The following is a 27,453-nucleotide window of genomic DNA, read 5'->3' on the forward strand; positions in this document are numbered from 1 at the left end:
GGACTGGCACAAGAAAAAGGATGCTTTAGGAAATACTTTATTTGTTTCTCCAGTGATCCCGATTAGAAAAGTCATTGTCTTTGCAAAAAGAAAAAATCCTAAAACCTCTATACATGCCACTGAGCCTTTGAGTAATTCTAGAAAGAATGAACAGCTGAGATATTAAGTGATATTTTCAGCAGTGATTGTGCCATCTTCTACATTTAGTCATATGAGATTCTCCAGTATATATTCTACTCTGAACTATTTAGAACATGGGAAAAAATAGTGAATCACTATTTAGTGAATTGTTCTTTCTCTTCATATTTTTACATAATGATTAATATGTGAAGGACTTGTTTTCATTAGGAAGTAAAATAGTGACAATTTGAGAAATTTATCATATTTTAATTAAAGTCTCTGTACCTTTTTAGTTTATAGAATAAGTTCCATGAATTTGTCTAGCTTATGTTTTAGAACTAGAGTCAGTAAAGTTCCATTTTTTTCCTTTTTAACATAGACTAGGTTGTACATTGATCTAATAAGCATTGTTGGAACCCACTTAATTCTCATAAAACTGCATCTCTTACTTTTTCAAGGTTTTTTTTTTGGTAGGGGGGCTTGAACGCTGGGCTTGAATGTTGTCCCTGAGCTCTTCAGCTCAAGGCTACTACCCTACCCCTTGAGCCACAATGCCATTTCCAGTTTTTTTAGTGGTTAATTAGAGATAAGAGTCTCACAGACTTTAGTGGCCGGGCTGGTTTTGAACCTTGATCCTCAGATCTCAGGCTCCTGAGTAGTTAGGATTACAGGCATGAGCCACCTCACCCAACATTTTTCAAAGGTTAAATGGATTACTAATTTCCTATTTTAGTGCAAAAGACAAAGATTTAAACACAGTCACAAATGATAAATAGTGAATATAATTTTGAGAGTCCTTATGAAAGTGTCCACCATCCTTGGAGTACAATATGAACAACAATGTGGCAGCAGGAAAATGTGGAGGGCATTTAAACAATTGTTTGGAACATAGGAAACAAGTGGGAAAGGAAATCAGAAAGTTCAGAGGTCATGGAAGAAAATGAAAAATAAAAAATAATGCTCTATGAACATTGGATTAATGTTTCATGAGTCCACTTTAGCATACTACTCTTTGTTCATTTCATAGTATTTGCCTTAAAACCACTAGCTGGGTGCCAGTAGCTGACACATGCAATCCTATCTGTGGATCACAGTTCAAATTCAGCTAGGACAGGAAAGTCCCTGTGAGAATCATCTCCAATAAATCAAGAAAAATTCAGAAGTGGTGCTGTGGCTCAAACACCTAGCCTTGAATATAAATAAGGAGGTTCAGGTATACAGGCAAGGACACAGCCCCACAAATGGAAAAACAAACTAACAGACAAAAAAAACCCCTGTAGGGTAAAAGGCTAGAACCACCATTGCTTTTAGTTAGTACACAAGTTCTCTGAAGTTTATGTGAATAAATGGCCTTCCACAGTTAATCTAATCATAAGAAAGGTAAACCTAGTTTTGATCTTTATCTTTGCACACTATACCAGACTGATGGAAAATGCATAACTATGATACATATTCATGTGATTGTTACAGACCATAATGTAGTTAAGAGAGATTTCTAGTGAGCACATTCAAATTATTTTGTCTACTTCAGATTTTAGAAAATAGTGATCCTATTATGATTGCCACTATTTAACTCTAAATGTACAAGAAATTGTTATGCTCTAATTTCATTTGCAATTGAATTTCCATAGGAATAGGAAAGAAAAACAAAGTGGCATTTAAATTTTTTCTTTGCATAATGAAATAATTACATGGTGGTATGGCTCAAATTAGCACTGAAGACATTTAGTTTTCTATTGGCAATGGTAAAAAATTAAGGTTGTGTATAATGATAACTCACTGTAAATTCATTGACTCTGCCAGGCTTGAAAATACACCCTTGAAGATATACTGAGGAATGTGGATGGTCCTACACATAAAAAAGTATCATTCAGTTGCTTCACAAAATATTGCTAGGGACAACAAAAGTTCTCAATGCCAAAAATTAACACCAATACACAAATATCTGATTGATGGAAGACTGAAGTGGAACAATGTATCACCTCATGGAATATCGAGGACTTGTGAAACAGAGCCTTTTTAATTCATTTATAGATTATCTAATAGCAAGAGAGATTTATCTGCTTTGCTGTCTCTAACATAGTATATACTGTGTCAGATGTTGAGAAACTATATTCCTATTTCCCATTTACCTCTTTCCATTGCATTTCTATGCCAATTAAGATGAAGTACTTCAAAAGAAAAAAAACCTGCACAAAGTGTGCTAGTATGTGTATATGCTTGCATGTAGTAACCATATGTTTTCTAATGAGAAATACCATTCTCATAAGTAAAGTATTTTAGTATGGGGTAGAGATATTTGATATCTGAGAATCTTTGGTGGTGGTGTTTGCTAGGAATTGTGCATGCATAGTATACTCCATACTATTAGTAGAAAAATTATAGGCCTTAATGAAAATGTATATGGGCATGAGCCTCCATACACAATTGGAAATTTAAATGTATACAGTCACATTTGTGAATATTCAATTTCGCATGTAATTTTAAAACATATTTTGGAATTGGAATACATTTATCATATGAGAGACTTTCGTTATTATATTTCAATATTGCCTACAATGGACCTTACACAAATGCATGTCCTCCACCAGATTTTCAGTGCTCTTTAGTTTTTCAGTTATTGGTGTATTCTATTATACATATATGTAGTGTTTATATGTGATGTCATTCTTTTTACTGTGCTCCCTGGCACTTTAACTTAGGCCTGAGCACTGTCGTTGGGCTTTCTCAAGGCTAGAGCTCTACCACTTGAGTCACAACACCACTTCAGAATTTTTTCTATGTATGTGGTACTGAGGGATTGAACATGGGTCTTCGTGTATGCTAGGCAAGCACTCTACCTCTAGGCCAAACTCCTGGCCCTATGATGTCATTCTTATTCTATGTGAACTTCAATGCAATTCATTTTCTAGAACTGGTAATAGTGTTTCTTTTGTATACTCTTCTTCGTTGTATGTACCAGTATTGGAGCTTGAACTCAGGGCCTGGTGCTTGTCCCTCAGCAGTTTTGCTCAAGGGCGGTGCTCTACCACTTGGGCTACAACTCCATTCTCAGCATTTGTTAGTTAATCAGAGAAAATGTCATGAAGTTTCTGACAGGGCTGGCTTCAAAACACAATTCTCAGATCTCAGCCTCCTGAGTAGTGAGAATAACAAATGTGAACCACCTGTACTTGCTTGTCTTTTATAGTTTCTGTGTTAGGGATAAATCCACATCTTCGTCCATACTATGGAAGAACCCAGTCATTGAACAGTTTTTTAGTAATTTCTATAACTTAATTGATAACTCTTCATAGCCTGCACTGTCATCTAAATATCATTCAATCATTTGTATTTACTTTGCATTCATTAAATTGCTTTTTTTCTTTTCATATATTTTTCTTGAAATTAATAGAAGGGTTACATTATATTCACCTGATAGAAGGTGCATTACTTCACAAACATTGATACCCTTTCTCATGTCTTGGTCCCCATTTCTTTCCCCCAACACCTGCCCCTCATCTTATTTCCCCCTTCCCTTTCCTATTTAAAATAACCAAATAAACATATATAAAATATATCAGATAACAAGGTAAAATACTGTAACAATATAATATAACCAAAGAACAGCAAAATAGATGAGAGATAACATAGTACATTAAAGGGCAACAATATGGCTTTTGTTTCTATATCCTGGAGGTCCTTTCATTTAGCATCATACTACATGGCCTAATGTATCTAGGTTTGCTCTATTGTAAATCTCTGCTAGGAGAGCCCAAGGTTTCTACTGATTATGACAAATGAGGGAAACCATTGAGCCTATATTCCTTTGAGTCTGGCTTACTTCACTTAATATGATTTTTTCTAAGTCTTTCCATTTCCTAACAAATGGGGCCATGTCATTCTTTCTGACAGAAGTGTACAATTCCATTGTGTACAAATACCACATCTTGTTGATCAATTCATCAACTGAGGGACATCTAGGTTGGTTCCATATCTTTGCTATGGTAAATGGTGCTGCAATGAACATCATTTTGCTGGAGGATTTAGTATGTCCTTGTTTTTGGATGATTGGGTAAATGCCAAGTAGTGGAATTGCTGGGTCATAGGGGAGCTCTATGTTTTGTCTTTTGAGGAACTGCCATACTGCTTTCCATACTGGTTGAACAAGTTTGCACTCCCACCAACAGTGTAATAGTGATCCCTCCTGGCCACATCCCCACCATCATCTGTTGTTATTAGATTTCTTGATCATGGCCATTCTAACTGGATTGAGGTGGAATATTAGAGGTGTTTTGATTTGCATTTATCTTATGGCCAGAGATGTCGAGCATTTCTTCATGTGTCTATAGGCCATTCTTTTTACTTCTTCAGAGAAGACTCTCTTTAAGTCTTTGGCCCACGTTTTAATGGAATGGTTGTTTCTTTGTAGATTAGTTTTGGAGTGATTCAATTTTTTAGCTGTAGATATATTTTAGGTATGAAGCCTTTGTCTATTGTATAGGTAGTGAAGATCTCCCACTCTGTAGGCTTTCTAGTTAGTTTGCTAGCTATGTCCTTTGCCATACGGAAGCTCTGCAGTTTAATGCAGTCACGGAAGCTCTGCAGTTTAATGCAGTCACGTTTATCCAAACTTTCTTTGATTTGTTGTGTTTCTACTCCTTATTAAGAAAGTTTTTCCCTGTGCCAAGGAGACTTAGTGTACCTCCTATTCCTTCTTGTAAAGTATTCAGTGTATCTGCTATTACCACCAGGTCTTTAATCCATTTGGAATTAATCCTGTTGTAGGGTGACATAGAATGATCCAACTTTAGTTTTCTATAGGTGCTTAACCAGCTCTGCCAACACCAATTGTTGAAGAGGCTGTCTCTCTTCCATTCCATGTTTTTGTCTCCCTTATCGAAGATTAGTCAGCCATAAGTCTCGGGGTTAATATCTGGGTCCTCAGTTCTATTCCACTGTTCTTCAGGACTGTTCTCGTTCCAGTAACAAGCTCTTTTGGTTACTATAGCTCTGTAATGGAGTCTAAAGTTTGGTATTGAAAGTCATCCTGTGCTGTTCTTTCTTCTGAGAATAGTTTTTGCTATACCGGGTCTTTTATTATTCCATATGAAATTTTGGATTCTATTTCTTTAAAGAATGGCATTGGGATATTGATGGATATTGCATTGAATTTGTAGATAGCCCTTGCAAAATTGCCATTTGCATGATGTTAATTCTTCCACCCAGGAGCATGGGAGGTTTTTCCATTTCCTCAGTTCTGTTTAATTTCCTTTTTCAGGGTTTTACAGTTTTCATCAAAAAGGTCCTTTACATTTGTAATTAAGTTAATTCCTAGGTACTTTATTTTCTTTGACGCTATTGCAAAAGGAGTTGCTTTCCTATGAGTACTGCCTTTGCTGTGTCCCAAAGGAGCTGGTATTTTGTATGCTCCTTTTTGTTAAATTTCATAAACTGTCAAATATCGATTCTGATCTCCTTGATGACCCATTGGTGATTCAACAATGTGTTGTTCAATCTCCATGAGTTACAGGGTTTTTGTTGGTGGAGATTGATGTTCAGTTCCAATTTGATGCCCTTGTGGTCTGAGAGAATGCACGGAATAATTTCAGTGTTTCTGAATCTGTACATATTAGGTTTATGACCTAAAATGTGGTCTATTTTAAAAATGTTCCATGTGCTGCTGAAAAAAAATTATATTCTGGTGTTGTTGGGTGGAATAATATTCAGATGTCTTTTAGATCTAGTTGGTCTATACCTTTGTTAATTCTGAGATTTCTCTGTTGAGTTTTTGCCTAGTTTATCTGTCCACAGGTGAAAGTGTTAAGTTAAAGTCACCAACAATCACTGTGTTTTGATATATGTGTGGTTTTAATGCAAGTGAAGTTTGCTTGATGAATTTCGGTGCTCCGGGATTAGGTGTGCAGATTATCCTCCTGGATAAGAGATCCTTTTATTAGTATTTAATAACCTTCTTTGTCTTTTCTCACTAATTTTAGTTTGAAGTCTATTTTATCTGATTTGAGAATGCAACTCCAGTTTGTTTATGGGGGCAGTTAGATTGATAGATTTTATTCCAGCCTCTCACTTTCAAAAAATGTTTGTTTTGGGGTCAAGATTTGTCTCTTGAATACAGCAGAACGATGGATCTTGCTTTTTGATCCAACTAGACAGTCTATGCCGTTTAATTGGAGAGTTAAGTCCATTGATATTGGGGGTTAGGATTGAAAATATTTACTAGTTCCTGCCATTTTTTTTGCTATGGGTCTGTGGGTTGTCAGTTCTTGAGCTATCAGCTGGTACTATTTCTAGATGCCATTTCTCTGTCAGTGCCATGTCTGAGTTGGTTTTCCATGTGTAGGACTTCCTTGAGAATTTTCTGTAATGCTGGTATGTTTTCCCTGTAATGTTGCAAGTTTTCCTTGGAATGGAAGATTTTTATTGTTCCCTCAGTTATGAATGAGAGCTTAGCTAGGTGCAGAATTCTTGGTTGGTAATTATTTGTCTTTAGGGCATGACATACATCCTTCTCAGCTCTTCTTACATGTGGTTATTCTGATTGGTTTTCCTTTATAAATGATTTTTCTCTTCTCCCTGGCCACTTTTAGGATCCTTTTCTTTTCTCTATTGATCCTGTATAGATTATAATGTGGCGGTGGTATGTCCTTTCCTGGTCAGGTCTGTTTGGGGTTCTACAAGTTTCTTGTTTCTGTATGGGCCTGCCCTTCTGGATCTTTGGGAAGTTCTGTGAGACGATTCTCTGAAGTATATTTCCAATTCCATTGTCCTCTTTCTCCAGGCCTGCCTCAATACTGATTAGCCTTAAATTAGGCTTCCTAATTGTATCTTGTAGCTCCTGAAGAGATCTCTCATATTTCCTAGATTTGGACTCATTTTCTGGTCTTTCTCTATAATATATAGTTATCTTCAGTCCCTGAGATTCTGTCTTCTGCATTGTTTAAACTGCTATCAGTACTTTCTACTTTGTCCTTCATCTCCCTTCCTTCTAATTGGTCATTTTTGATGTCTTGCATCTCTTGGTTTAGATCATGTATGGTCTTCTTTACCTCCTTGATTTCAATTTCAGTGGGCTCTTTGTAGTCCTTTAGCTCAGCACCTTTACTCTCATTGGATATTTATTGGAGTTCAGTCAGCTTTTTGTTTGTGGATTCTATGAATTCATCCATTATTCTTTGATAGGCTTTCTCATGTTCACCTACATCCTTCTTTATGGCTTTCTCCCATTCATGTAGCTACTTCTTTATGGCTTCCTTACATTTACATATATCCCTCTTTCTGTCTTCCTCTTGTTCATGTATACCTTTCTTTATGTTTTCAAAGTTTTCATTGATCAGGTTAACCAACTACATTTGTAGAGCACTTAGAGAACATTCCTCTAAGTTTGCCATTGACTGCTCTATTGATAAAACTTTAAAAAAAAATAAAATATGGGGACCCCTCACAATTGTGAGTTCTTAAACCAGAAATACTCAGGTTAAGAACCTACAGATTAAAAAGCTGAGGGCTGTATCAATAAAAATATAATTTTTGACAAGTCTGTTCACAGTGCTGTCACTATATTTGTAGGAATGACCACAATGACAGGAGGACAGAGGAAAAAAAATATTATTAAAAATAAGAGGGGAAAAAAGTGGATGGAAGAAAAATGGTAAAAAAAAAGAACAAGTAAAAATGTAAATGAAAAAATAGTAAAATTCTAAAAATTATGGTTATAAAAGAAAAAAATACGTATTCTTCAGGTTTTTTTTTGGGGGGGGTGGGCGTGGGAAACTTGTGTCTCCACTAAATTCAGGATCCAAACACATTAAGAAGTCTTTTTTTCCTGTGATTTGGCTTTGTGGCTTATTGAATCAGTTTGCTTGATTGGGCAGCAAAAGTTCTGCCTTACAGATTTGGTTTGGGGACTCTGACAGTTCTCCCAGGTTATCTCACTGACAGGGGGGTAAGATTTGAGTCCCACTGGAGAAAGCTGACAATTTTCGGTAGTTTGTGCTTTAGTCAGTTCAGCAGAGAGCCTGGGGTGGAGCTGCCTCTGGTTTTGTTTACCAAGAGAGCAGCCCCACCCAGGAGGAACCACTTCCCCTAGCTCCAGGAAGCTAAGGTGACTCTGGGAACAACATGGCACTGCCAGCACCACTTCTCAGTCTCCAGTTGGTATGGCAGGGTCTTTGCCAGTAGTCAAGATGTTGCTGCTGTCGGCTGGTGGGGGAGGGCTCCCTTCCCATTGCTGTTCTGGTGATGGGCTTAAGGCTCACCCAGGCTCTGTCTGGAGACAGTGGGTCTGTGCTTCTGAGAATTGTTACTGCTTGGGTTCTGGAGGAAGGCTTTGACTTTGTGGCTGCTGGTTTGGAGAGCAGCTGGCGCCGTGACTGTTGCACCACCGATGGAATGGGCTTCTTGAGCAGGCTGCATGACTTTTTCCTCTCTGACTGAGATCTCTGTGGTGCTAAAGGTTACTTAGAATCTGTCTTTAGGTATAAACTTTCTGCTACAAGGTTAGAACTGTTATCTTGGTGATAGCTCTGAACAACCATCCTCTTCCCCCAGTCTCTGTGATACTTTTATCTCTAATTAACCACCAGAAAATTGGAAATGGCACTGTGGCTCTCAAGGAGTGTAGCACTAGACTTGAGCTGAAGAGCTCAGGGAGAGCCTCTAGGCCCAGAGTTCAAGCCCCATGTCCAACAACAACCAAAAAACCAATGACAAATAAAGTTGGAAGTGGAGTTATGGCTCAAATGTTAGGAAGCTAACCTTGAGCCAAAAAGTTCAAGGACAGTGCCTAGCTCCTTAGTTCAAGCCCTAGGTTGGACACCGTGTGTGTGTGTGTGTGTGTGTGTGTGTGCGCGCATGTGTGTGTGCACGTGTGCATGTGTGTGAAAACATATTTACACATATATTTACACATATATACACATTTTTATACATATGTGTGCATACATACATATATATTCAGTTCAATTTTTCACATTATGGATTGAATTTTGTTCTGCAGATCTATACAAAATAGTTCACTGATTCTGCATAGTTGCATCTCTAGTATGTTATTTCCAAACTTAATACTATGTTGCTCATAAAACAGTGACACTGCAGAGTACTTCTATAGCAGTCTTAAAAATCTGTATGACACGATATAAAATTTAATAAAAATTGAAAATACTGACTGGAATGATACATATAACACATACACAATGAAAAGCAACTGAATTAGCTTCTTTGTAAATTTAAGAATATAGAATATTGAGTCTTTGGGACTTAGTTAGAGAATGATAAACTATATACTCTTCCCAGAAGTATGTATGTATGTATGTATGTATGTATGTATGTATGTATGTATTTATATATTTTACCAAAGGTTGACTGGACATTAGGAATTAATACTTATTTTTTGGCTGTCCTAGGGCTTGAACTGGGCACTGTCCTTGCACACTTTTATCTCAAGGCTAGTGCTCTGCCACTTGAGCCAAGTGCCACTTCTGGCTTTCTCTGTGTATCTAGTACCAAGAAATTGAACCCAGGACTTCATGCATGCTAGGTGAGCACTCTACCACTAGGCTAAGCTCCTGACTCTAAGCTAATTCTTAAAGCTGATACTAGATAAATTTCTAAAATGAAGACAGCACATACCAGTTTTTAAATTGATCTTAACGTTAGTAAAGTAAAAAGATATATCCTATTTTGGGGATGAAAGAATTTGCATGCATTTAGGTTTACATTTGGGACAACTTTGTTATTCCTCTTTTAGAAAAACAATAACAAAGGTAGTATTTTATTTGATGTTTATTTGTTCTGATGATGCCTACATACTAACAGTGTATGAAATAACTCAGTCTTAAACTCATATCAAAGGTGTTGATTGAACTAAAGAGGTTTAAATGATAATTTATGCCATTGTTGCTACATTTTACATGTAGACAGTGAATAACTACTTTGCACTTAATCTGAATAAAATCACTGACTTGCAAAAACATGTTGTGTAATAAGATACTATCCTGCTCTATGTTTTTTTTTTTGGTGGGCCATGGGTCTTAAACTCTAGGCCTGGGCACTGTCCCAGAGCTCTTCAGCTCAAGGCTACTGCCCTAACCTTTGAGCCACAGCTCCATTTCCCCTTTTCTAGTGATGAATTGGAGATTAGTCTCATGTTCTTCAGTGCCCGGGTTGGCTTTGAACCTTGATCCTCAGAGCTCAGACTCCTGAGTAGCTAGGATGACAGGTGTGAGCCACAGTGCCAGGCTTGTAGACTTCTTTAAAGAGTGATGTCTTTTACATGTTGAACATTCATGTAATATAAAATGTGAAGGCATTATTTTAATTGAGAAAAGTGATCAATTCCAAAGTGAACTTTGACAAAAGGGAACAGCCCCTTTGGGATATCGAAGTAGGAACTAGAATATCCCTAGATTAGGTATATATCTATCTTTCTCAATAATTAGTGCTCAAAATATTTACTGCCCTAACTGTAATAGTTAGAGAAATCAGATCTTATTATTTAATTCTTCCATACTGCCAGCTACTTACTCCTCATTTTGTTATTTAGTTACCAGCTATTTGTCACCAATAGTTCTTTTTTTTTTAAAAAAATATAAAAGCCAATATGCAACAGCACATACTCAATTATAGCTGAGTTTATGCATCTTTACAGTTGGTTTATGGATCTTATACTTTGCACAGTAGTTTTACTCAGAAGTACCTATACCTTGAGCATATCCTCAGAAATAAAAGTGTTTATACTCTTCATTAAAGGAAAATTTTTGTATGAGAGTTTGGTTTTAATAATGATAATTATGACCTTAAAAAATAAGCAAAACCCATTTCATCCTAACTTGTTCTTTTGGCCAGACACCAGCAGGAGCTTTGCCAAGTGAAGGATATTTGGATTCTTTTTTGTGTGGCTTTCCCAGCAGCTGTCTTTCACTCAGCTAAAGAATATTGCATTCAGCAGGCCAAACTGAAGGTTTTATGGAGGGTTTGCATTCTTTAGATGATATGAGGGATCCAAGCTGGGTAGATAGCCCTTCCAGGGCAGTTGTACAAAATCTATCTTGCTGAAACAGCCTCTCCAAGTCCCTCCACCTGTCAACCCAGTCCTGCCACCTGTCTAAATCCTTCATGGTCTTCGTTTCTCTGAGCCACTGTAGCATTCTTTGAATGTTCTCTCTCTTTCTCTCTCTCTCTCTCTCTCTCTCTCTCTCTCTCTCTCTCTCTCTCTCTCTCTCTCTCTCTCCCTCTCTCTCACTCTGTCTCTCTCTTCTCCTTCCCTTTCTTTTCCTTCTGCCTCTTCCTCTCCTTCCTGAAAAAAAACTTGGCTAATATTAACACATACTAGATTTAATATAATATTCCATTCTCCATAAAACTTTGCTCAGAACTTAACAATTAGAATGTAATCATCAATCTCTTCTCCAAACTATTTTATGACTTGTTTTTGTAGTCTATATTATTTTTGCTATATTAAAATATGTGCACATTCTGTGCCTATCAATAAGTTACATAAAGGCATTGCGTCTTCTGCTTTCTTTTAAATCTGAAGTTCTAATGTAAATTTTTCAATTGAGTTGCTAAAAATATGCATCATTTGTTTTTAATATGCTAGATAATGTATTTTTATGGGTGTGATATCATCAAAACAGATTTATATTACATGAAGTTTGTGTGAGGAAATTCACTAAGCCATGTTTCAAAAAGGGGGTATGAGAATGTAATGGAAGAGGTGATCTTGTTCAATTTACAGCATATATGTCTATGGCATTAGCACAATATAATTTCCTCATATTATAGATGTATGTTATTTCACAAAGGCATGGTATGTGTTCCAATTATCATTACTTTAAGGGAATAGAATGTAAAATTTAGAGACTTGTTCAAAACTGCTAAGCTAGTAAATGGAACATATGAGATTCAAAACCAAGCTAACTGTAACTATATGTGCCAATTATTTGTTCTCATGAATGCAAAACATTTCTGATTGCATTATTTTGGATATATGCATTTCCATGTTCATGTATTGAAATTCTTATAACACACAACAGAACATATCTATGACAGGAGAGTTGGTAATTAGTCTCCTGTGTAATTATGAAAATTTAAAGATTTTAGCACTTGTAAAACAGTGTTTACAACCTCTATGTTAAATCCAGTTTATAACTGGTGTGCATAATTATATATTTTATCAAAGATTTTTGTTCACAATTATTACTAAATAATGCTTGTGTCAAGTTACTGAATAATAATCACAATCATCTCTGATCTTCACTCAGGCTAGCTACTTATAGATATTGTATATATATGTACATATATTAATATATACTTATAGATACATATAGATTATGTGTAATTGTACATGCAAGAGATATGAAGGTGGTGAAACAGAGGACTGATTATTCTATAGGAAACACTGGAGCCTGTTTCTGGCAGATAGACTAATGGCTTAATTGAACCAGGTCATCTTCTTTTTATAACTCTTCTCCCATAGCTTAGTGAAACCTAGTCCCACTCAAAAAAAGGTGTTAATCCTGGTCTTAAAATAGTGTCCTCTACTGAGACCCACAGGCTGTGCTTTAGCAACCGGTCACTTCAGTGTTTCTTTTGCATGCAATTTTAAGGACAAATTTGCTAAGTGTATCATGAAGATTGGAATTGCTGCACTCACATCTGGAATTATTGGTGCTATTGGTGTTATTCTGTTTTTGATAGCATTTGGAACAGAATATTGGTTACTTGTAACAGAAATCTGTGAAAGTTTTGATTCTCACAATGGAACTTTGGACATTGAAGAAGAGGTAAATAGAAACCTAGTGTATTCTTTTAAAAGCGCTGATTTTTAAGCAACTAACCATAAGGGAGATTTGTATTTTGATAAACTGAAATGATAGCAGCATGCTTTGTGCTTTCATTTTGAAAAATAATCAATTTAGTTATTAGCTGCCATAGTTAATTTGTGCACTGAAAATAGGGAATCCATGATGAGTGCAAAGGAAAGATTGGTATCTGAACTTATTAAAAAGACATAGAGTTTGAAGGTACATAATTGCAACTTATATATCAAGAAGGTTATTCTCATATAAAATCTGTTAATCCAAGTTGCTAGTTTGCAAAATATTCTCCTTGTAGTGATTTTCATTTGAATTATTTTACTGTTTAAAACAAACGGCTATATATGTATATACTTTTACCTACCTATCAATCAACAAAGTGAATGTAGAATTATGGGGAGAAATATTTTATCTATTAAATAAACTTGAAATATGGTTTTCTAGATATTATGAAGAAATATATATTTTTTTCAGAACTGCTTAAAAAGTTAGGTTTGGTTTGTTTGGTCCTAACTCTAGTCCCATTTCTTTAAAGGCTAATAGAGTATTATATGGGAATGTTTATGCATGAAACAAAAAGTTTTCTAAAAGTTTAGTGTTAGGCAAACTAATACAATCATATTAGCAAACAATACTAGTCTACTGTTTAAGATTTCTTATTTTCTTTTAAGTTTTCACATGAAAAATAATATCTATTTTATGAACTGAGTCTACCCTAAAAAATGCTATTGTTCCTCTTCTGAACAAGAGCCAGTGTTACAGGGGAGGTGTCAGATCAAATCAATTTTTTCTGCTGTGCTAAGTGTGAGCGATATGGGAAGAAGAGTGATCTAGGTTCTAAGCAAATTCAGTTTCACTAAACTTTTCTCTCATGGGATCAGTTTTTTTCTGTCATTCTACTTTTTAGAGAGGCTTCCTACTGTGCAAGTACTAGCTATGACACTGTCTTCACATTTGTATTCATGATTAAAAATGCTTGCTGCAGGATAAAATTCCAGCAAACTTCTCCATTCACCATGATAGTTGTAAAAGTGCTATCATTCCCAAGACTGTTTCCTAGAAAATTCAGGGAAATACACTTTTGCTTGCTTAGATTTTAATGTTAATGCTAATTTTCTTTTCTGAGACCCAGCCTTATGATATGGTTCAGGATGGCCTCCAATTTATAATCTCAGTCAGCCTCCCGGGATTATTTCTAATATGTGGAATGTATCTCTAATGATGGATTTGTGCTGTTGTAATCTTGGCTGGAAAACATTTTCTGAAAGGACACTTCGGTGATATCTCTGAGAGTGCGTTACTTAGGCTGCTACCTGCACCATTTACATCTATCAATTGCAAGCCCTGAACAGAAATGGTCACTTAACCCCAGGGAGCAGCTTGAGACATTTTTGAGCAGTACTTACTGACAACAAATGGAATCCCCATGTGTTATACCTGGAAGTGATCACAGAAGTGAGTCTAAAGTATAATATGCACCAGTTATATCATTCCCCATTTAGTACTATTTTTGTCACACTAAACTGATTTTATTACTTTACATCTATCTATTTTGTCACTTTGCATCTTTATAAGTGTATTAACTAAAATGTATTTGAATACTACCAAATTATTTACTTAAGGAATTTCACAAAAGAGAAAAATATTGCTCAAGAAGGTAAGTTACTTACCTAAACTAAAATGACTTCTAAGTGAACAACACACAAGGTCTAGAATTCTTTAATTCAAAGTCTAGTGTTCTATCTGCTGTTTCTTCATTATGATATCACTTCAGATGTATGCAAGAAACAAAAACTTAGATTTAGAACTAATGCCCCATAAATAAGAGTTGATTACTGACAAATCAATTAGTTATATAATACTTGTTGGCCTTTTAGTATTTTATTCTAGACCATCAAAAATATATTTGCATATTTGACAGAAAATGAACTTATAATTTGGATTTCATAGATATATACTTTATAGCATGAGTGTCATAGATTTATGTTGTATTTTAACAACTACTGATGTCTACTTGCCAATTAGGGCTTAAATTATTATTTATAAGCCAGCAAAGATTTTAATAAGAGTGTTCAAAAATTTATTGTCAATACTTTAGATGTATTGATTCGATATTAACGATTGCACTTATTAGAAATAAAATATGATAAACATAATAGAATGAAAAATGTCAAATTATTAATACTTGGTAAATTTCTGTTCTTTGTTGGGGAATTAGGATGAGAATATAGTGTTATACTTATGTAGATGAAATAAAGGACAATGTCTCCTTGTGTTGCAAGTTTTGCTTTTCCCAAGGACAGTCATGTTGATCAAGCCTAGAGACACAGAGAAAGAAAAAGGAAAATATTGGCCTTGGCCTAGAACACTTACTGTATTTCATGTTATTGGTTAAAGATTTCTACTTCCATTCTCCTCCCTTGCTACAAAGCTTATTTAAATGTTTGCAAATAAACAAAACATAAACAGATTTTTTCTTTTCCTATATTTTGGGTCATACTGAAGCTTGAATCTATGACTTCATTTTTCTGAGGTAGGTTTTCTACTACTGAGCCATACCTCCAATATTTTATGAGCTGTTTTTTGATATAGTGTCACACACTTTTTGCCTAGGTTATTTTGAGCCACAATCCTCTATGCTTCACACCATAACTGAGATGAAAGATGTGTGTCATCATGCTCAGCTTTTATGTTGAGATGGAACTCTGCGAAATATTTTCCCAGACTGGCCTCAGTCCGGGAGGCTTTTGATCCCAACCTCTTAAGTAGTTAGGATTACAGGCATGAGCCACTGGCACTCAGCTTCTGTTTGGCTATTTTTGAACTCAAGAGTTCTTTATCTACAATGTACAATAGATTTCATTACCTGAAAGTAGTGCCAAAATGTTCTTTTCTACACTGTAATGTTTGGGAGGCTTGATTCAGAAGCTTTAGGTCTAATAAAACATTTCTAACATCTTTTTTACCAATGCATGTCCTATAGGATATGAAAAAATATAAGGACGATGGAAGTTGGAGGACCTATGTACAAAATAGTCAAGGAATTTGGAGCAATACTAAAAGCTATCTGTGCATTCAACGTGTATACTGATTATGTAGTTCACATTTCTTTGGTTTCACATAACACAACTCACTTGCAGCTGTATTGCATTGTCTAGAATTTGTCCAGAAAATGTAATTTTCTTAATGTTTATTGCAAAATAAAATAGCACACACACACACTTCCCAAAGAATTTGTTGAATTGTCCTGAAATATTTTTTCATTTTTTATTGAATAGTTTGTTAACATTGATTTTTACATCAAATTTAAAATTACGTGTTTGTAACAAACAAGTATTCAAGAAGGGAATCTCTATATACAATCTCTGGCACTCAGATTTTAGAATATAATCAAAATTAGGCTGAGGGTTTATATGTCATAGATACATATTAATCTATAAAATAAAACATTATGTCTATAGAGTCATAAGATTTTTATGTCTATGTAGTTGTGTTTATATTTCCAGTACCATGTCCATAGCATTGGGTATGCAACTGTTGAGTCCTCCCTCTTGTACTATTTGGACTAATAGCCAAATACTAAGGATACCATGTGCCTTTTGTTCCTTTGATCTTGACATGTCTCACTCAACATGATTCGCTCTAGATTCATCCAATTCCCTTCAAATGACATTATTTTATCTTGACTGTTGGCTATGTATAATTCCATTCTATATGTGTACCACATTTTCTGTATCCATTCATCTGCAGTAGGGCATCTGGATTGTTTCCATCGCCAGGTTATTGTGAACAGAACAGAGATGAACACAGCTGAGCAGGTGTCCTTATCATATCTTGGGTCATGATGTTCAGGGTAGATGCCCAGGAGTGGTATGGCGGGATCGTTGGGAAGGTCTATTTTCAGTTCTTTAAGAAACCTCCACATTGCTTTCCAGAGTGGCTGAACTAGTTTACAATGCCACCAGCAGGGAAGTAGGGTTACTTTTTCTCCACAACCCCACCAGCATCTGTCACTGTCTGATTTCAAAATCTTGGCCAATCTTTTTGGGGGTAAGGTGGTATCTTAGGGTTGTTTTTATTTGCATTTGCTTTATGACGATGGATGATGAACATTTTCTCATGTGCTTTCCTGCCATTTTAATCTCTTCTTCTGATAAGTCTCACTTTAGTTCCCTTGCCCATTTAGTGAATGGTTTGCTGGGTTTGGGAGGGATTAGTTTCTTGAGTTCCCTGTAGGTACTCTATATTAAGCATTTGTCTGATGTACTGTTGTTAAATATCCTTTCCCGGGGCCGGGAGTTTGGCCTAGTGGTTAAAGTGCTTGCCTAGCATGCATGAAGACCCGGGTTCGATTCCTCGGTACCACATACATAGAAAAAAAAAAGCCAGAAGTGGTGCTGAGGCTCAAGTGGTAGAGCTCTAGCCTTGAGAAAGCCCAAGGACAGTGCTCAGGCCCTGAGCTCAAGCCCAGGACTGGCAAAAAAAAATTTCTTTTCCCAGTTGGTTGGCTGTCTCTCTACTTTAGTGGCTATGCTTTTATCTGTGCAGAAACTTTTTATTTTTAGGTAGTCCCATTTGTTGAGTTTCTCTCCAATTTGTTGTGACCCTGGGATTCTGTTCAGGAATCTTTTGCCTGTGCCTCTGCTACTCTATCATGTAGCAGTTTCACGGTTTCTGGTCTGACATTGAGGTCTTTGATCCACTTTGAGTTAATGCTTGTGCATGGCGAAAGGCTAGGGTCAATTTTTAGTTTTCTGCATGTGGCTGCCCAGTTTTGCTAGCACCAATAACTCAATAGGCTGTGTTTGTTCCACTGTATATCTTTGGCTCGTTCGTCAAATACAAGTATAGGTATGTGGTTCTATTTCTGGGTCTTCTATTCTATTCCACTGATCTTCTGGCCTGTTTTTGTACCAATACCAGGCGTTTTTTGTTATTATAGCTCTGTAGTAGAGTTTGAAGTCTGGTATTGTAATACCACCAGCATTGCTCTTTTTGCGCAGAATTGCTTTGGCTATTCTATGTCTTTCCTTGTTCCATATGAACCTTTGGATTGTATCCTCTATTTCAGTGAAGAATGTCTTTGGGATTTTGGTAGGGATTGCATTGAATTTGTATATCAATTTTGGAAGTATGGCTGTTTTTACTATATTGTTTCTCCCTCCCATGAGCATGGGATGTCTTTCCATTTCCTAGTGTATTCTTTAATTTTTTTCTTCATATATTTTATTGTAATTAATAGAAGGGTTACATTATATTCACAAATATTGAAACCCTTTCTCATGTCCTGTTTCCCATTTCCCTCTCCCTTCTGTTGCTTCTCTGGGGAGCAACTCAGGAACTGGGAGGAACACACAGGGCCAGCCTGTAGTCCCCCAGAGTGAGATGGTAAGTATAGGTGACCCAGCCCTCCCCCAATTACCAGGGAGGAAAAAAACCACACTGAGTCAGGAGCAATGTAAACCATGAAAGCGCAACAGATCTCTCCGCTGATCTCTGCTGATCTGATCTGATCTCCTCTTTATTGCATCAGGCAATTAGTTCTATACTGTTGGGGTAGGAGAAAGTGGGAACTGGGAAGCTAGCCAATAGGAGGAGGTCCACCGTGCTACCACAAACTACTGGGTGGGGCTTTCAGGTACTGGGCAGGACAAGTGCAGGAAAGCGCATGAGACCTGTGCTGCTGTGAGACCCTCGAGGCTGCGGGGGGCTCGATCGAGTCATGTATACAGAGATGCCTTAAGAGAGGCATGCAAGGAGGAAATGCCTGGCCAAAGCCCTTTAATTGCAGCTGAACTGGAATCAGGCCTCAGAGATGGAGGTCAGGCCCCAACACCCTCCCCCCTCACAACTTGATTTCCCCCCCCCCCCGTCCCTCTCCTATTTCAAATAACCAATTAAGCTTATATAAAACATATCAGATAACAAGGTGAAATATTGAAACAATATGGGATAACCAAATCTTTTTGGTGGGGGTTGCATTGAATTTGTGTATCAATTTTGGCAATATGGCCATTTTCACTATGTTGGTTCTCCCTACCCATGAGCATGGGAAGTTTTTCTATTTCCTAGTGTCCTCTTTAATTTCTTTCATTAGGTTTTTATACTTTTCATTAAATAATTCCTTTACATCTTTGGTTAAGTTAATTCCTAAGTATTTTATTCTTTGCGGGGCTATCACTTGATTTGGCCTGCTGTTTGTGTACTGTTGGTGTACAAGAAGGCTACTTACTTTTGAAGATTAATTTTGTATCCTGCCACTTTTTTTATTAATTTTAGGAGTTTGGGAATGGAGCGTATTGGATCACTCAAGTAGAGGATCATGTCATCTGCGAATAGGGATAGTTTAATTTCTTCTTTCCCTATGTGGATCCCTTTGATGTCCTTTTCTTGCCTTATTGCTCTGGCTAATATTAAAGAGAAGTGGAGAGAGTGGGCATCCCTGTCTAGTTCCTGATTTTAAGATAAATGGTTCCAGTCTTTCACCATTTAGTATAATACTGGATGTAAGTTTGTCATATATGGCTTTAATCATTTTAAGGAATGTACCTCTTATTTCTATTTTTTTCTAGTGCTTTCAACATGAATGGATGTTGTATTTTGTCAAATGCCTTACCTGCTTCCAGAGAAATTATCATATGATTCTTACACTTAGCACTATTGATACGATGTATTATATTGATTGATTTGCAAATGTTAAACCAGCCTTGCCTCTGTGGGATGAAGCCTATTTGATTGTACTGTATAATTTTTAAAATTTGTTTCTGGATTCTGTTGGCTAGTATTTTCTTGAGGAGTTTTGCATCTGTGTTCATTAGAGAGATAGGTCTGTAATTTTCTGTTTTTTGTTGGGTCTTTCCCTGGTTTGGGTATGAGTAATATTAGTTTCATAAAATGAGTCTGGTATTGCTTCTTCTGCTTCTGTTTCTCAGAAGAGTTTCAAGAGTATAGGTGTTACTTCATCTTTAAACGTCTTGTAGAATTCCGCAGTGAAACCATATGGACGTGGACTCTTTTTGGTTGGCATTTTCCTGATTGCTTCCGCAATTAAATTGTATGAAATTGGTTTGTTTAATTTGTTTACCTCATTATTTTCAATGCAGGTAGCCTATATTTATTTAAGAAGTCATCCATTTTTTTGAGACTTTCTAAAATTTTAATGCAAAAGGACAATAGAGACAAACCATGAATATCTGACAGCAAGACAAATCACATGCCAGCATCAAACTTGCCACTAGTGTTACATGGAGCTATTGTCTGACAGACAGGAGTGTGCTTGAATAATTAAGGTACTCTTGGCTGAAGGCAAGAGTACTCTCAATTCTTCTTTTTTCCATATATGTTTATTGTAATTAATAGAAGGGTTAACTGATATTCGCCCAATAGAAGATGCATTAATTCACATACATTGATACCCTTTCTCATGTCTCGGTCCCCATTTCCCTCCCCCCCATCCCCACCTCTCATCTTATTTTCCCCCCTTCCTTATCCAATTTCAAATGACCAAATACAAATATATCCAGTATATCAGATAACAAAGTGAGATATTGTAACAATATGAGATAACCAAGGGACAGCAAAAGAGATGAGAGATAACATAGTACATTAAGGACAACAATAACTCATTATATGGCTTTTGTATCTATATCCTAGAGGTCATTTCATTTAGCATCATACTACATGGCCTTATGCATCTGGGTTTTGCTCTATTGTCATTCTCTGCTATGAGAGCCCAGGGTTTCTACTGATTATGAAAAATGGGGGAAACCATTGAGACTATGTTCCTTTGAGTCTGGCCTACTTCATTTAATATGATTTTTTCTAAGTCTTACCATTTCCTAACAAATGGGGTGATGTCATTCTCTCTGACAGCAGCATAGAATTCCATTGTGTATAAATACCACATCTTGTTGATCCACTCATCAACTGAGGGACATCTGGGTTGGTTCCATATCTTTGCTATGGTAAATAGTGCTGCGATGTACATTGTTGTGCTAGTGGCTTTAGTATGTCCTTGTTTCTGGATGATTGGGTAAATGCCAAGTAGTGGAATTGCTGGGTCATAGGGGAGCTCTATGTTTTGTCTTTTGAGGAAATGACATACTGCTTTCCATGGTGGTTGAAGCAGTTTGCACTCCCACCAACAGTGTAGTAGTGATCCCTCCTGGCCACATCCCTGCCAGCATCTGTTGTTATTAGTTTTCTTGATCCTGGCCATTCTAACTGGAGTGAGGTGGTATCTTAGAGTTGTTTTGATTTGCATTTCTTTTATGACCAGAGATGTTGAGCATTTCTTCATGTGTCTATAGGCCATTTTTGTTTCTTCTTCAGAGAAGACTCTTTTTAAGTCTTTGGCCCATCTTTTTATGGGATGGTTGTTTCTTTGGGGATTAGTTTTGGAGTGATTCAATTTTTTGAGTTGTTGATATATTTTAGATATGAGGCCTTTGTCTGTTGTATGGTTGGTGAATATCTTCTCCCATTCTGTAGGCCTCCTAATTAATTTACTAGCTATGTCCTTTGCCATACAAAAGCTCTGCAGATTAATGAAATCCCACTTATCCAACCTTTCTCTGATTTGTTGTGGTTCTTGGTCCTTATTAAGAAAGTTTCCACCTGTGCCAAGGAGGCCTAGTATATCTCCTATTCCTTCTTGTAATGTTTTCAGTGTGTCGGCTTTTACCTTAAGGTCTTTGATCCATTTGGAGTTAATTCTAATGCAGGGTGATAAAGAAGAATACAACTTTTATTTTTGCATGTGCTTAACCAGTTCTGCCAGCACCACTTGTTGAAGAGGCTGTCCATCTTCCATTCTATTTTTTTGGCTCCCTTGTCAAAGATTAGGTGGCCATAGATCTGTGGTTTAATATCTGTGTCCTCAGTTCTATTCCATTGGTCTTCAGTCCTGTTCTTGTGCCAGTACCAAGCTGTTTTGATAATTATAGCTCTGTAATAGAGTCTAAAGTTTGGTATTGAAATTCCTCCTGCGCTGTTCTTTCTCCTAAGAAGTTTTTTTGCTATATTGGTGTGAGCTGTGCTTTGAAGACCTTATAGATTTCAGCTGTGAATCCATCAGTCACTGGGCTTTTCTTGGATTAATGTATGTGTTTTTATATGCTGTTATTTACTGTAAGCATCAGAGTAGGTTCATGGTAGAGATAGTAGCATGATAGTAGCATGACAGTAGCATGATAGTAGCTTTTCTTTGATTAATGTATGTGTTTTTATATACTGTTATTTACTGTAAGCATCAGAGTAGATTCATGGTAGAGATAGTAGCATGATAGTAGCACGAAATTTTTTTTAAATGGCTCATATGTGAAAATAGAAAAACCAATCTCAAATTGATTGGTTCAAGAAATCCCAAAAGGGTGAGGGATGGTGCCAGAAGTGGTGACTATGCATTTGTTGACATGTCAAAATTGAATCTCCTTGTATAATCTTTGCTATTAAAACCTATTCCTATTGAACTTAGTATATAACTTAGTTTCCATCAATCAACCTCTCCCCATCCTTCCTGTCACCCTCAGCTTCTACAAAATTAACTCTTATTTTTCCCATGGTTGTTAGATCATATAGTACTTGTCTTTCTGACATATCACTTCATAAAGCAGTATTTTGGAGATAAAATAAATGCAAATATTGGTTTTTAGTAGTAATTTTGCTGGCACCTTCTATTTTGTTTGTTTTTTGATTATAGCCATTCTTTCTAGAATGAGGTTATGATGTATTATGTTTTTGCTTTGATGCCCCCCCAGATTATTAGTGATGTTGAACACTTTTTCTTTTTAAAATTTTTAATTTTTTTTGTAAAGGTAAAGTACATAGGGGATTATAGTTGCATAGTCAGGTATTGAGTGCATTTCTTTCTAAATAGTGTTACTTCTCCTCGCCCCTCATATTCTCCCAGTTTTAGAGGAAATGGCTTTAACTTTTCACCATTAAGTATGAAGCTAGCTGTAGGTACATCATATGCAGTCTTTATTATATTGAGGAATGTTGAATGGATTCTTTGTGTTTTTCAGAGAGTTTATCATAAAGGTGTTTTGGATCTTAGCAAATGCTTTTTCTGCATCTTCTCAGATGATCATGTGGGTTCTTGTCTTAGCTTCTATTGATGTGATGAATTATGTTAATTGACTTATGTATATTGAACCAGCTTTGCATCCCTGCAATGGATCCTGTTTAGTCATAGTGTATAATTGTTTGGATGAGTTGTTGAATTTGATTGGCCAGTATTTTGTTGAGAATTTTTGCATCCATATTCATCAAGGAAAAATTGTTATATAGTTCTCTTTCTTTGATGAATCCTCATTTTGGGGATGAGGGTGGCCTCACACCTTTCTTTACAGTAAATAAGGTAGTAAATAAAGGAGTGTTCAAGTCTCATCTTCATAATCACAACACTGGAAAATTTTAACAATGGGAGTGCTTCTTCTACAGTGTTTGTGAAAAAATTTTGTTCTACAGAAATGTTTTGTCCAATGTGAATAATCTAAATGTGAAACAGAAATGATGGCTGTCAACTCAGTGATTGCTACCCTAGAAAAGCCCATGCTGTAATGTAGAGCCCGAAGTTATGATACAACAGTATTCTAAGTTATTGTCAAAGGAATATATTGAACTATAGAAAATTTAATATAGCTTAGCTGGGCATGGTGGTTCATGCCTGTAATCCTTGTTACTCAGGAGGCTGCTATCTGAGGATCTCAGTTTAATGCCAGCCTGGTTACTGAAGACAAAAAGACTCTTATCTCCAATTAACCACTGGCAAATAGGAAGTGGGGCTGTGGCTCAAGGAGTAGGGTGGTAGCCTTGAGCTGAAGAGCTCAGGGACAGCACCCAGGCCCAGAGTCCAAGCCCCACAAACCACAAAAAATTAATAAAGCTTAAATGTATCAAATTTACATTTATGTACCTTCACAGAAAAGCAGGAGAATTATTATCCTCTTTTAAACATTTATATTCAGTCATATTATGCAATGTCGTTGAACTCTATCATTGATCTTGAAAGAATTCAGAAGCATATATTTTAGTACTTCACTCAATTTATTGTTGATTAGGTGTCCATGCAAAGTATATTGAGCCTCAGATACTATGACTTTTATTTTTTATTAAAAATTTGAAATTTACATTTTATTATGAAAAATTCAGACAAGCAATAATAAAGAAAAAAGTCCAATGACCATCCCAACACAACCAACTATTTTTAACAACCTGCTTCTGTTTCTTCTTTTCCATTTTTTTTTCCGTTTTGTTTGGGTCTTGAAATCTGGGCCTGAATGCTGTCCCTGAACTCTTCAGCTCAAGGCCCGCATTTCGTAACTTAGCCACAGCTCCACTTCCAGTTTTCTGTTGGTTAATTGGAGATAAGAATCTCACAGAGTTTTGTGCCTGAGCTGGCTTTGAACCAGCGTTCTCCTGTCTCAGCCTCTTGAATAGCTAGGATTACAAATGTGAGCCAATGATGCCCACCACTATCTGCTTTTTATGAACAAAGTAAAGTGTTGCTATTAAAATGAGTCTACAAATAGAAGCTCCAAATTATAACATTTGGGCTTTGAGCAGATAGGATGAATTAGAATGCATATTTGAGCAAGAGAGCTACTTGTACATATTAAATTTTAGAATCAACAAAATAAAGTTAATGAGTAGCATCCTACATGGATCATACACAAAAATGCGCTTTCTATCCTGCAGATTAACTGCATCTCAGTGTGTTGTAAAAATGTCATTTCATTTACCAGCCACAGTTTCAAAAAAGTGAATATTTTACTTCTTAGTATTATGAAGATGTGAGTGACCATGAGGGAATGATTGTTACATACCATCACGAAGGATTCTTCTGGCGGTGTTGGTTTTTTGGAGATGATCCACAAACTTCAGTCTGGAGATACTGGCTTAGTGAGTATGCAACATTATTATGCCATGTTTTAAGGCCATTGTCTCAGTTTAAAAGCTTAGTTTCTTGTATAGAAACTGAGAGGTATGGAAGTGGTGCTGTGGCTGAAATTGGGAGAGTACTAGCCTTGAGTTGAAGAGTGTCGTGACAGTGCCCAGGCCGAGTTCAAGCCCCACAACCAACAAAAGAAAGAAAAACAAGGAGAGAGAGAGAAAGATAGATAGATAGATAGATAGATAGATAGATAGATAGATAGATAGATAGAAAGGAAGGAAAGAAGGAAGAAACTGAGAGGTATGATTATTATATAAATATCACAAGGTCTAAGAGCTTTGCATTGTCTTATCATTCTTATCATATTTCTTGCCCTTCAAATCAAGTGGCTTTAATTTCTAGGGCTAGAATTTAACCTCACACTTTGTGTATGTGAGGCAAGCATCCACCAATAAGGTATACCATCAGCTGTCTCTGACCATTAGAAGGAACATGCATAGATCATACTTACCTCAGAATTAGATTAAAAATCATTCATGTAGATTACTCATATCTATGGAGACAGGTCTAAATTAGTAAGATATAATTAAAGTCAATGAAGTGGCAATTTAAAGTCTTCAAATTTTTATAGTCTCATTTAATCTATATTTAAAATAATATTTTAGATAACTAGATTATTACTTGTTGCAATAATTTTATGCAGTGTAACAGATATTATTGCCTTGTTTTTGTCACTTCTTGGTTTACCCAGTGAAAGTTTCTTAACTCCTCTTCAATTATCCTCCCACCATAATTGTTGTCAACATTTTTTATCAATATTAATGTGATATGTAATACACAGACACTAAAGAAATTATACCTTACCCTTTTTCTATTTATGTAGATACTTTTTCCTCCATCAAGCTACACACTAAATTAACTACAATTGATGAGTTTAGAATTGATGTAAATTAAAGTGTTGGAAAATTGCCATGGACAATATTTATTTAACTAGCTGTTTATAGTACATGATGACAAAATATTATATAAAAACAGAAGAATTTAAGTATTAATAAACAGTATGATTGAAAGCTCAAGCAGAGTACTACTTCAGCATACTTGTCTGCTGCTGCAAAGCTAGGATATGTATATGAAGGGATGACTGTTGTTTGTTCTAATAATCTAGTTATTTAGAGATCATATGTGGAAGTATACTTAAGAGGCTCTTACTTCCATCAGTGAGTAATTATAATATCAGCACGAATAGTCCTATTTGAAAAATCTCAGGTAGAATATATACTTAATAAAATATTTACTAAGCATGTCATAAATATACAACAAGGTACTTTGATTTTTATTTAGAAAATTTTATTATTAGGTAGTTGTACTGAGGTGACAATTCCTGAGTTCCATTGTAAATACAATTCTTCTCTGTCAATGCCACCACTTCCATCATTCTCCCCCATTATTCATAACCCTATACTCAAGTTCACTTTTACATAATGTACATTGAATATAATTACTGCATTAAGATAACTTCACCAAAGCATAAGTAACATTTTCCAAAAGTTATTTTTAGTAAAGTTTTATAGTCATGATTATATAACTCCATTCTATGAGATTTTTCAATACATGAAACTACTTTATAATATGTCCATATACATTTAAAGGGAATATCATTCACATAAAATATTTTAACCCTTATCCAGTCAAGGTGACTCATGCTTGTAATCCTAGGCACTCATGAGTATCATGATTCAAAGCCAGCTTGGGCACTACAAAGTCATGAAACTCTTATCTCCAATTAATCACTAGAAAATGGGAACTGGGGCTGTGGCTCCAGAGTAGGACAATAGCCTTTAGATAAAGAGCTCAGGGACAATGCCCAGGCCCAGGGGTAGCGTGGTAGCTTTGAGGTGAAGAGCTCATGGACAGCGCCCAGGCCAACCTCAAGCCCCTTGACCAACACCCAAAAAAATACCACAGGGCTAGGATTGTGTCTTAATGACAGGGTGCTTTCCCAGCCTCCAGAAAGACCTATGTTCAATTCCTTAGTACTACATCAACAGAAAAAGTCGGGAGTGGAATTGTAGGTCAAGTGGTATCATGATAGCCTTGATGAAAAGACACTCAGGGACAGTGCCCAGGATCTGGCAAAAAAAAATACCGCAATAAGTCATTAAAATACTTTGTAGAGTATCTTTTTTTTTCTTTATGGACTTTTTACTGGTTTCCTAAAAGTGATAAGTTACAAAGTGGTCACTAGGTATAATACATGTTCCAAAAGCATATTCCCTAATTGGGGCCAAAGCATAAACATATTTTACCAATATAATAAGAAATTGCATAGTGTCACAAGCATTATACACTATGTCTTACGAACATAAACACTAAATCTTTAAAATATCATAAGGAAAGTAATGAGTATGATGGGATAGGGAAAGATTATTCCAAATGGTAGTTGAACTAAGTTTGGAAAGCTGTAATGATTCGGGCTGAGTATTAAAAAAGCAGAGTACATGAGAAGGAATTACAAGTATTTAGAGGTAGGAAAAATATTGACTGGTGTGTCATGTTCATGAAAGAGAATAGTCAGAAACTATATTTGAAAGTAGATTAAAAGTAGGTTGAAGATTTCTAAAA

The 27,453-nt window shown here is 36.1% G+C and overlaps 1 protein-coding gene across 1 annotated transcript in view; it reads left to right on the forward strand.

The window, feature by feature from the left end:
• The first annotated feature begins 12,746 nt into the window (after positions 1–12,746).
• Positions 12,747–27,453, forward strand: part of LOC150041097 (transmembrane protein 182-like) — a 53,171-nt gene continuing 38,464 nt past the window's right edge. Inside the window, exons 1-2 of the mRNA XM_090327129.1 lie at positions 12,747–12,902; positions 24,719–24,839. Coding sequence (XP_090183255.1) covers positions 12,747–12,902; positions 24,719–24,839 — 277 coding nt within the window. The remainder of the gene's footprint in view (positions 12,903–24,718; positions 24,840–27,453) is intronic.

This window comes from Megascapheus bottae, chromosome X (assembly GCF_031878675.1).
Source record: "Megascapheus bottae isolate mThoBot1 chromosome X, mThoBot2.hap1, whole genome shotgun sequence".
Classification (NCBI taxonomy): Eukaryota; Metazoa; Chordata; class Mammalia; order Rodentia; family Geomyidae; genus Megascapheus; species Megascapheus bottae.